General features: G+C 42.8%; 1 protein-coding gene across 6 annotated transcripts in view; it reads right to left on the reverse strand.

Moving 5' to 3' along the window:
• Nucleotides 1-104: 104 nt before the first annotated feature.
• aopep (aminopeptidase O (putative)) overlaps nt 105-12,500 on the reverse strand; it is a 69,053-nt gene continuing 56,657 nt past the window's right edge. For 3 of the 6 annotated variants that reach the window (XM_031856373.1, XM_031856370.1, XM_031856371.1), the window contains 2 exons: nt 8,855-8,941; nt 105-8,698 (listed from right to left, as the gene is read on the reverse strand). In XM_031856373.1, the coding sequence (XP_031712233.1) occupies nt 8,558-8,698; nt 8,855-8,941 (228 nt within the window). In that variant the 3' untranslated portion in view covers nt 105-8,557. The remainder of the gene's footprint in view (nt 8,699-8,854; nt 8,942-12,500) is intronic. The other 3 variants (XR_004213073.1, XM_031856372.1, XM_031856374.1) reach the window with 3 other exon arrangements.

Below are 12,500 nucleotides of genomic sequence, written 5' to 3' on the forward strand. Positions count from 1 at the left end.
AAAAAGTCATAGTATAGCATGTTGAAAAAAGTCATAGTATAGCATGTCGAAAAAAGTCATAGTATAGCATGTTGAAAAAAGTCATAGTATAGCATGTCATAAAAAGTAATTGTATAGTATATTGAAAGAACTCATTAAAAAAGTCATAACCTAGAAAAAAATAAGGAAAAAGGTAATTTAAAAGCTATACTATAGTAGGCTCATAATCTCATAAGCTCTAAATTCTCATATAATGTCTAGGGTCTGGGAGATTCCTTGAGTTACTTGATTACTAAATTTAATTTAATCCCCTCAATCAGAAGATTTGTGGTATAGTATGTCATTAAAATGTCCAAAAAGTCATAGTATAGTATATAATTAAAATGTTAAAAAATAGAAAGATGTGAAAGTCAACACACAGAATGTCTGTCTGACCGGAGATTCTAGTGTAGCATCACATAATAGTACACAGTCTGTGCAACATTTAAAAAAAAAAAGAAAAAGACATTTAAAAAATGTTCTTCACTGAGTTTGTGAACTAAATATATATTGGATATCACTTAACCTGACATATTACACAGCCAGTGTTTAATTCAGTAAATCCAATTTGTAAATCAATCTGGCTATGATACTCGTATCTTGCATATAAAGAAGGAATGAGTTGCGAACTGATGTTCAGGTTTTGCTCAACAGATAAGCTTAAGAAAAAGGAATGCATTTATTTTAGGAAAACATAATTTTATTTCAACATGAACATTTCAAAAAACGTCACTTAAAATACACAAAAAAAAAGTTTTTAAAAGTTTACTCCTAGAATTTGTTCGCACAGCAGTCACCAAACCATAATGTATGCCTATAGAAATGCACTGAGAGGTCGTTATTGGTCAGAGTGAAGTCATTTGTTATGTATAAAAATGGGAATGACATGAAACCATTTCCTGTCCAACTCTTAAGAACCACATCACGGCTTCAGACTAAACAGACATGAAGTCACACCCACACAAAGAGTCTAACTTATACACAGGCTCCTAAACATGGAAGGATGTGTCTCCATCCATGAAACATCTCCCAGTATCTATCATTTTAAAACATGTCAATTGTGTGATTTTTCACTTTCATCACACCAACAATGTAAACAATGGTGCATCTCACTGGGAACAGCTCGTATCGTTAGTGGTTCACACACACAAGTTATCTCTTGAGTCTCGAATGGACAGAAGTGCTCTAAACCTTGCCAGTTGGCCGTGGCTGTCGAGTTAGAGCGAAGTCCTTTTGGTGTTCACACTGCTGAGTGATTCTTTAGCCTCCCATCTCTTGCAGGGGAAGAGGAGGTGAGCACTGGACCCCGTGTGCCAAACTCCTGTCACCTCCATCTGAGGTCAGCAAACTGGAAGAGAAGGACACGTTCAGATTGGAACATTACAGAACATTTGGTTACCTAATGTAAAGGCAAACACTGGATACTTGTGTGTGTTCAGTATCGACAAATCATCCAGTTTGGCCGAAAACACAGATCTCGACCGATACTGGGTTTCGGAGGCAGATGCCAATATTTCAGAGTTTAAAAATAGATCGACCAATATAGCTGAGGATAAGAATCTCTTAAATCAAATGAAAGAAAAGAACTGAGCGGGATATTTACCCTCTGGTCGACAAACTATGTAATGCAGACGCTATTTCTAACGTCTCACTGCACACAAATCTTTGCTGCAGTTCTTTGTTATTAATCTGCAGATATAAATGCTGATACAAAAGTAGGGCTGCAAGTAACAATACATTTTTAATCTATTCATTTGTAAAAAAAAAAAATAATAATAATTAATAGTGTAGGCTTCAAAATGTTATAAAATAGTGAGAAATGTTAAACCCCGAAGATATCCAAGCAACAGACAAAACCCAAACATTTCACAAAGATTTGTCGATTATCAAAGCGGTTGCCAAATCATTTTCTAGCAACTGACCGTCCAATAGAACAGCGGCTTTGGTGTATAATCCATGCAAGCCAGTGCTCGTGTTTTCTTCTGGTTCGGTGGTGAGTGGACTGGACTCCTGTTCCTGCTGAACTGAGCCAGTGGCTGTATAGGACTGATAATCAGCTCAGTAGGCACAGGAAGCCAGTCCCAAATATCTCTTCTCTCTGTTTCACAAAGCACTGGCGAGCTATGAACACATACTTTCTCCTCTTTTTTTTCTTTTGTCTGTAATGAAGCAAAAAGCAACGTCAACTCAGGCGGCGTTCCGCTTTGCCAAACCCACAAGAAACCCCACAACTTGAGGTTCCTCTAGACTGTTGAGGTTGTTGGATCTCACTAGCTGGTGAAAGGTGTGCTTGACACGGTAGAAACCTCTCCACCGCAGTCTCAGCAAGACTTCTGCTGGATTGTGGGAGCTATCCAAAATGATTGGTACATCGTTGGCTTAAAAAAATAGGCTATTAGACTATTTCAGGAGTCCGATCATAAAAATCCAGCTATAAATCCATCAAAATCACATTCCAGCACCTTCTGTGAGGAGCATGCATACAACCTGCATCAAAAATGACAAAGTTTCCAACATATACTTGAAATTGAATACAACAGCTCTCTAAAATATAATTGACATTTAAGAGACAATCAGTCAAGTTCAGCTGCGTGGAGAAAAGACGGTGTGGGCTAAATAAGTTTATTTTTGGTGTCTTCATACAATGTTGCTTGGTCCTTTTATGTGCAGAGCACCATTTCCCTCCCATTAGAGTGTAATAAATCACCTTTTAGATACAGGCTCTGATGGCAATTCCTCTCTTTTACAGGCCTCTGATGGTCATTAGTCTTTTAACAAGCCCTAAATATAGGTCTAAAAATGGCAGACTCCACATGGCCCTCATTTCTAATTCACACATCTGTCCTCGTTTAGTCGCCATTTTGTCGGTGTGCATATAGAGCGCTATAATACCTCCTCACGCCTCGTATCGTGACTGCCAAAAAAAGACGGACAGTTTTAAAATACATTTCCAGCCATCTGTCACTGTTTTGATTGGGGAGTGATCGGTCCAGAACGGTACGGCTTGGCATTACAATTAGCTGATATAACAGTGGACTACACCCATGTAATAGAAAAGTTATACAGTAAGTTACTGTGGGGCAGTATTTTAAACTTAAAGACGCAGTCTTACATGATGTATTCTCTCTGGTAGGAACATGCAAATGGAGGTTGTTGTATAACGGCTTCAAAACAAAAAAGAAAATCTTGAGACAGATCGAGATAAATACAAACCTAAATACAAACCTGCATAAATCGTTTTTTGGAGTTTCAAGCTCATCTTGACTAATTGGGGAACCCTCTCTCAGTGCACTCTTTAAGACAAAGCGTGTGTTACTTGTAACCCAATTGACAAGTCCTGCTTTTCTTGTCGTCACTGTGTGTTTTTACAGGATCACAACCTCTTGCTTCTCTGAGACAACACAATAGAAGCTACATGGCACAGTAAATCCATTGCAGAAACACTTCACTGTCACAATAAAGTGGAACTGACCTCCCTAAACCATGAAAAGCTCTAAAATCGTTGCAAGATGTCCATCCTTTGAAGCCTCAGTCTTGTTTTCCTTCCCAGTGTGGAAAGGTGTTCGGTGAGAAACCGTCTGCTTTCTGTCTCTTGGTTTCCTCCGTCTGAGATTAGTTCAGAAATCAATACGTATCTGCCAGGGACGCACGGAACGGCACTTTTCACTGCCAACGTGATTTGAAGCTTAAAGCCTGAAGCACAAAGATGAGCACTGATTTGCTGCAGGCCCCGTCAACCTGTTTAACTAATTACCCTGCTGTATGTAAATTAAATTAAACCAAAGTTAAAGGAATAGTTCGACATTTTAGGGAAATTTACACCAGAACAACAATAACAGGAAGTCACTGCAATCAGCCAAGAAATAGTACACCACGCTCCCTCTGTTAAAACCACCACTTGTTGTTTTCACACTTTGATTTTTTTTGCCAGGCGGCAACCTCTGCTTCAGCCGAGTGAAGCCAATGCGGAATCTCCCTCTACTGCCCAGCAGGGGGCGACTCCTCAGCTTGCAAAAAGAAGTCCGATTGTATGAAAGTCTGAAAAAATGACCCTACCCTAGTTTATGGTCTCAATCGCTAGTTTAGAGTCTTCTTCAACACAGCATGATGTTCATATAGTAAATTACGCCGAATTGTAACTTCAAACGGAGATAAGCCTTCTTGAGATTGTCGATTATCGATCATGTCTGCAGCCGCAACTAAACATCCCTGCCGATTTTCAAATGACTTTTCCCGTACTGCCTCCTTCTCAAATTGACCATTTTTAAGGTCATACTAAAAAGTACTTAATAGTGCAAAAATATATAGACATTTAAATGGACTAAATGATGTTCCCCAACAAGGCTTACAAGGCAGGCTGTCAAGTTCCATGTTCATAGGTGTGAGACTAAAGGAAAAGATTAATTGTGTTATCTGTACGTCTTCATACCTGACATGCATCAAATAAAATGATCCACATTGTATGCCTGAAAATAGAATGTGTACGTAGTATGACTTTGGGACACAATGAGTGCCGGCTGTAAGAAAGACAGAATGGTGGCGATGAAGGACAACGATGATTACGAGGGTGATAATTGTAGCCACTGCTCCCGGACTGATGTAATATCTGTCAGCAGCATTGGGCAGCGTTTTGGGTCTTCCCAGGTCTCATTAGTACTGGAAGTGCAGTCTCTCTCCTGAGGTGCTCGGCTCTCACCTTTTTGCTAAAAAAACTACAAAACCGTGCAAAACCGGCATCATCTGCAAGATTATCTTTTATACTACGGAACTGAAAGGAGACGGAAGCAGAAGGGCGGAGCGAGAGAAGAAGATGAAAGAGGAGGGAAAGAACCACGGGCAATGCAGGAGAGCGTAGAGCGGCGCTCATTAGCAATGTTGCACATTGTGTGACGAGGCTCGTGTGTTTGATTCTTCTGAGTGAGAGGGCCTCAGCGGAAAAGCTTCACAGACATGCAAGTGAGGCGAGGAAGAGAGGAGAGATATTTCGACTGAGGTTAGACTAAATTGAATTGGAAATGCAAGATAAGGAGACAGTGAAATGAGATAAGAGAAAGGGGGGGAAGGTGAAACGATGCAAGTCAATCAAAGTAAGGAGCGAGAAAACAGAAGAGGACAAAGGGGAAGGAGTTCTGTGACTGAAATGTACAAACACACATTAGATAATCAAACTCAAGTGTGTTCACGCGAAAGCGCAAACACACCCACACACACACACACACACACACACCGTAAAAACTTAAAAGAGCATTTCTGTTTTCTCTTTCTGTCCCACACATCCGTTGTCTTCCTTTGTCTGCTTGTCTGGGTCAAGCTCTCCTCAGGTGCAGAACTTAGCCACTGTGAACAAAGAGGGAATCAATCACTGTTCACCAATCAGCTAAGCTCTGTGTCTGGCTGGAGAGAGGATAAAAAAACCTGTCTGGAGGACTGACACGTACACACACACGTGTACACACACACACACACACACACACACTTCAAGACCCTCTGGCTCCACCATCATCCGTTTCCTTCTCTGCGCTTCCAAATCATCAACTCCTCAAACACAATCACACCCACTCTGAGGTAATCATGTCTTCTTTAGTTTTAAGTTTCTGGGGGACAAATGAGTGTGTGTCTGTGTGTGTGTGTAGGAGAGGCTGTGGTTGCCACGGCAGCCGGTTGGGTCAGGGCTGTGTGGTAATCCCTGGCAATGTGATTTTATCATAAGTCACAAATCAGCACGCCAGGAACCCTCACAGCCCAGACATGAAGGAACAAGATCTTTTCTCTGTCTCGTGTTTTCTTGCTGCGACTACATCCTCAAGTCCAGCTCTAACCTGCGATACCTAGAGGTGAAAACCTCTAACTTTGTTTGTCCTTTCTCTTTCTCCCTTACGTCTGCCATCAGAGCGCAGTCGTGAAAGACCAGACTTGTTGATACTCAGTCTCTCTCTCTCGCTCCTTGGTTACCCCTCTCCTCCTCTCCCATTTGCCACGCTCGGCTAACCCGGCGATATGCCCCTCATTAAGCGGATCAAGAAGGATTCCAGAGGCATGTACCGGGGGGAAGAAAAGAACGGGGGAGTGAGAGGGAGGGGGAAAGGGGAAAAAAGGACAGGGGGAGACCACCCTTCTCCTTTAAAGGGTTGTGCTTTTTAGGTTTAAAAACACAGAGCAGGGAGTGCACCTTGACAGACATGTTTTCAGTTAAAACCCTCTCAGCCCGCCTCTGCCTAATCCCACTGTACCGTGTGTGTGTGTGAGTGTGTGTGTGTGTGTGTGTGAGAGGGTGTAAAGGGTACAGGGAGGACTGTTCCACTTAAGAAAAGATGGTTGGGGCACACAAAGTGAGCAGTAAAACATCAATCCATCTCCCCGCAGTGCAATATGAAAAAGCAGCGAGGAGGTTGGTTCATCCATCATTTTAATTGGAGAGAAATCTGGACCTGAGCTCAGTTGACCAGCATGATCCATTGATGTTTACAGGGGCTTGTTTGGTTCAGTCCAACGGGATAGAACAGTAAAAGTTATAGGATATAAATCTCTAAATGCTCCTTTTCTTCTTCTATTCTTTTTTTTTTTTATAGGTGTTCTAGCTCGTCCGTTTCAGTCCTCCTGAACTTGTAGTGAGGCTCCACAGGGAGGTGTAGAGAGGGAGTGAAGGATGATGACAAAAGATCTGCGGGCACAGACAGATAGGCGCTACATATGTGTGTGCTGTCCGTGTGTGTGTGTGTGTGTGTGTCAGAGAGATTTATCAGGACCGAGCCAGATGCCGAGCACTTGTCTAGAAAGCCTTTCACATCCTGCTCAAATGCATAAAGCTGTCCGTTTGCGTGTGTGTGTGTGTGTGTGTGTGTGTGTGTGTGTGTGTGTGTGTGTGTCTGAAGATAAAAGCCTGTCTTGTAGTGGCTTGGTCACGGCCTAAAAAAGGATTTAGTGCTGTAAATCACTCAGGGTGACGTGACAAGTATTTAGCAGCTCCTTTTGACGAAGCCTGTGTCGCAGAAGGTCACAGACACAGTGTTTAACCCTATACTTGCTGTTTCGGGAGTTTGCTAGATGTGTCAGTGCCATCATAAATGTGGGGGATGGAGTCAGTCACGATGTTCGGGATACATTGAAGCCCCTTCGAACATTGTTCTTACCCATTATCTTTCTGACACACTCAATAGGAAATGCTGTACACCAGTGTAAATGTCAACTCTACGTTGTAACGACCCTGCACGGTGCGAACCGTTTCACTAAGTAACAGTGCGACTATGTTCTTACTTTTGTGTCTTCTTTCTTAGAATTCATGTAAAGTTAGATGCAGTCGTCTAAACTAAAACCCAGCTTCTCGATGTTCTGCCAAACTTATAACCACTCTGGTTGTTTCACATTGAGCGATTTCTGGATTTATGTTTAAAGCAAACATTTGCTTGTTTCAGCTTCTCAAATGTGAGGATTTCTTCTCTCTTGTTGTTGTATTTCTGTTTGGTCGATGCAGCAATACTACTGTATTGTTTAAAAGCTTTGAGGAACAGCTGGGTTACTACAGTTCAATTGTGGAGCAAAGATGTGATTAACTGCCTGCTCTCATTATTTAAAGATTAGTGTCAGTAATAGCAGGACTGTTATGAAAAGAGCAGCAGCTTCAAAGAGACCTGTCTTCACTACGGTCCTCCCTTCGGCACTCTTTCTTCCTCCCATTTCTTTCTGTCTGTCCGTCTAAAGCATAAATTTCTCTCTGCACTTCATTTGGTGTGAGACCAGTAAACCCCTCACTGTTCTGAATCATCAAAAAAGCTCAATGAGTGATAGTTGCTGTTCTGGAGGAATTTCATGGTCAGTGTAAAACTCATCCCACATCGAGTAGAGACCGCCCTGAGCCCTTCAGAAAACGCTCGCTGACCCGTCATCTCGCTTTTTCTTTCTTCCCTCTCTCGTTTGTTTGAGGAGCACATTCCCGAATTCCTTCTCTGACAAACACATCTGATGGTGCTGCTGTGAAACCACGGAAAGGCCCCAATCCAAGTCTACAAACACACACGTGCTTATACACACTGACACACACACACACACACACACACACACACACACTCAGTGGGATCAGAGAGGAATGTGAAGAATAGGTAGCCAAGTGATTAAAGTGTGGACTGTCCGCTGGGGCAGATGGAATCAGGATCAATCCAACACAAAGATTTTCTTACGGTCGCCACCTCCACCTCACTTCTGACTGAAGGTCAGATATGAGAGAGGAATATTCTCTTTCTATGTGTAGAATGGAGGAATACACAAAACTAGCCTGACATTCACAAAGAAAGCTACACAAATGTATTTGTACTTTTCCGGTTCAGCTTGTGGACCTCTTCGAGTAAATTATGATGAAAGTAGAATTCCACTAATTGACTGTGGGGGTTGAAAGAAACAAAAGTGCAAAAGAAGAAGATGAAGATTTGCATTTTGCTTCTCAGTTTAACTTTAAGAATACTATCAAGGACACAAAATGGCACGACGAGCAGCATGTTCGACACAAAGGTGATGAGAAACGGAGAGTGAGACTTTACCTTGAATGTCAGAGAACCATCTCCTCCACCACTCTGCGTGCCGATTGGTCAATTTCTTCCTGGACCAATGAGAGGCAACGACGGGCCAGAGCCTGCTGCTCAGGGTCCTCCTGCACCATCAGCTCCCCGTACAGATACACACCCATCGCCTAAAACACACACACACACACACACACACACACACACACACACACACACACACACACACACACATAATCAATTACTTTATTCATTTATTTTCTCTCCGTGTAAAAGTGTTTCATCGCATCAAACGGGATTAATGTTCAACAGTTGTGTCTATTTACTTGGTCGTGAACCAGGAAGGTTTCCACGTCTCCGTAAGCCCGAGTGTACGCATGTCTGACCACCAGCTCACACCAGCGATGTTTGACCTGAAGCCAAAACAGAAGGCAACATACCACGACTGTTAACATTCATTTCATTATTTGAAATCCGGCCTTGATATAGAACATGTTATATTTTAGAGACAAAAATGGAAGCACAATGGTGTCAACATGGACCGGCACAGAACCAAGAAAAAAGAATATTATAGGCATCTAAAAAAAGTGAAATCCCACAATTGCCACTTCAAAGTAAAGACATACCTGAAAACAATTGCACTTGCCCCTTTCATCATGACCATGGTGTTATATCTGAAGCTATGTAAGGTCACCGGTGTTTGTAATTTCAGAGTGTGTGTTGTTCATTCAAAGCTGACCGACGTGCATAGACTCCTATATGAGACAATGAGGGATAAACGACTGTAAAACATAATTTATACCACGAATGAAAAAAAATCATAAAAAAAGTAGATGATGGCAAAGATCTATGCATGTTTATTTCATTGTTATGTTTTTGGCCAGTGCACTCACACAATACTGTGAGCAGGTCTCCCCCGATGCCAGTAACAGAAGACAAACGGCTCATCCGACAAAGCTGGAAGCTGCTCCGCTGACAGCGAACAGATTCATCCAGAATCGGAGGAATAACGGACGTGAACTTTGTTTTAGAAAGGAAACCATCTCGATGTAAAGTTCATGTTTAAAAGTTCTATTCAATTGTCTGACAATGTGCATGCGTATGTCCTCGGTGTGTGTGTGTGTGTTTTTGTTACTGTATGTGTGTATCTGTGTGTGTGTGTGTGTGTTTGGAAGCTAATGCCTGGCCTTTCTCCCAGAGGATCAATAGGAGCTCTGTTGCCGCGGTTACAGGAGAGATCAGAGACTGGCTCTGTCCGTGCCTCAGCCATCATCATTCATCATCTGCTATGGGCGTGCACGTACGTGCGTGTGCGTGCGCGTCTGTGTGTGGGTACACAGTGCATGTGTACGTGGATACGGACTTGTGGAGGAGGCCGACAGAGGACGATAAAAGAGACGGAAGAGCGATGAGAAAAATGAAGATGAAGAATATTTTAAAGCACTGTCACTACTTTAAAGCCGGATTCCTTTGGCTGTTTCTATAACTCCTCCATAACTATGTCCACACACACTCAGGAAAATAAACTAGTCCTTTGGAGAGTACAGTGACCAAGCGTGGGTGATTGATTCTCAAGCTCAAGCTTTGGGCATTTCTACAGCGCTTGTACAGAGACTCATTGTGAGGCAGCACTCTAAGAAAGGAGCCAAATGGATCTACCTGCGACAGTGCTCACACGCTTTAATGGGAGCTTTCTGCTTTGTTTTCTTTGTGCCAGAAATGTCGCGCTGCCCAATCTGTTTATGCAGCATGAGAGTGGAGATTGAGCAATGCTCCATTTAGAACAGCCACATTTAGATCCTCACATTACCTCCGTAACCTCCTAAATACACATGAAGTTAATTGGTCTCAGAAGGGCTTTCTAGTTCCTCTTTTGTCCAAATTTAAAAACTTCCTTCATCCTTATATTCTCTGCCTCCGTTTGCTCTGGAAACGCTGCAGAAATCCCAAATCAGACACGGGGGTACAAGGTAAGTGTTACATGCTCTCCTATCGTCTACCCACATGGGAACAAGGATACGTGTGTGCCTGTCTTCATGAAAGTGGGAGTGTGCACAAGTGTGTACAGTATGTGTGCCCTCTGGTGCCAGCGCTGCCCTTCTGACCTGCGTAGCCCCGGCAGCTGTTCCCTGCCCTGGGTTACATTCCTGGGGAGAGCCCTGGGGCAGAGCAGCTGCCTGGTGCACCTCTCCTTACCCCCTTTTCTTTCTTTTTTACTCGGTTTCCTCTCGCTGGGCCTCTCTCTCTCTGACAGCACATGCAATAACACGGTGACATTCCTTCATTTATTACTGCACCCTTCCCCCTCCTTCCCCCTACACCACCACCACTGATTCCGACACTAACGTACTCTGTGTGTGCTCGCACTTACCATGACCAACAAAGAATCTAATAGACAAGACTCGCAAAAATCTTATTTAAATCAAACGTGGCAGTGCAACACGGTGAAGAAGACCTGCTCCCTGTGTAGATATGAAGGGCTCACTCTAAGCTAATGAAAACAAACTCTTCAGGTGAATATACACGAATAAAGTTTAAAAGATTATCAAAATATTTGACGCTTCGTCAACCGACTAGTTGATTAATAAACAAACTGTTTCTGCTCAGATTTTATATCTGTGCTCCATCACACTATCTAATTATAGCTGCCATTATTACTTTTTTTCTTTAGGGGAAGTTTTTCTTGTTCACTCGAGAAGCTGTTTTTGTTTCCAGTCTGTGAAACCCACCGAGACTGTGATTGTGATGAAAGGCTATACAAATAAACTTGTTTTAGTTTCTACTGAGACACTCCTTGGTTTATTATCACTCTCCTCTTTCTCGCATGTTATTGTGGACCCAGACGTTGATGTGGTCCAGTGACGTCTCCGGTCTCTGCTGGAGTCGGCCTAACCTGGGCGCGGAGCAGACAATGCGTCCTGTGTGCTTGACCGACAGATGGCCTTCGACACACACACAAGCATGCATGTTCGCTCTCACAAAATCAGAAATGCACTAAGGAAACTGCACGCATGCATACGCACATACATGCACACGCGGACATAAGGGCATCTTGCATTACATGAGGCTCATATGAAAGGAATGGGAACAGTCATGCACTCTCTCTCATACATGCGAACACATGCTCCGGCTCACAGGCACACTCACACTGACATTCATGGTCACTCGCACCGTTCACAAAGCAGTCACACTGCACGCAAGCTGGTGGTCGGCCACATATTTCCTTCCACTATCGTGTATATGCTCACGCAAATCCCACACACAGAATCTTTAGCTTGCACGCCAGCCTTCTCAGCACCTTGAACCCAGATACAAGCTTCTTTATCGCATTCACTGCACAGCGTATCGCTATAAACGTCTCTGCGCTGCTTGGAGGGAGACGTCCTCAGCAACTAACAGGTGGTAAAACAGTACGTAGCACCACACTGTGCTTCTATCACCATATTAAGTTGTAATGAGGTGAGATGTAATGAGAAAATTCCTTATAAAATGAATGAAATTTGTTAAATAGCAAATCAGGAACGTCCCTGGTTAAGGTGGTATGAAATCATCATCAGAAGAGATTTATACTGTACGCACTGATGACACAGTTGTATTATAGGGTGAACAATCTATGTCGTGTTTTATCACAACCCATTCTTCAGAAGCCATGAGAATCACTCTTATAATCCAGTATTCATCTGTTTTATTTATCCTGCTATTCTCTATGAGTAAAACAGCGAGGGGCTACAGAGGCTGAACTGCACTCAGTCTTGTGTTTGTCCAAGAATTGTAAGGATGCAGTACCAGACGAAGAAAAGCTGAGTTAGAAGATGAATACAATCAGACCAGAGCGGGAGGGAGAGAAAGAGAGAGGAGAATAAATGACCACATTTATAAGGAGAGATGTAGGTGATTAACCTCCCCTGAATGAGATTACTAACATTAGGACAGGACCATTGCCTTTAGGCAGGTGCGTGCAGGAGAGTGTAT

The sequence above is a fragment of the Anarrhichthys ocellatus genome, unplaced genomic scaffold (assembly GCF_004355925.1).
Source record: "Anarrhichthys ocellatus isolate YVR2014 unplaced genomic scaffold, GSC_Weel_1.0 scaffold17, whole genome shotgun sequence".
NCBI lineage: Eukaryota > Metazoa > Chordata > Actinopteri > Perciformes > Anarhichadidae > Anarrhichthys > Anarrhichthys ocellatus.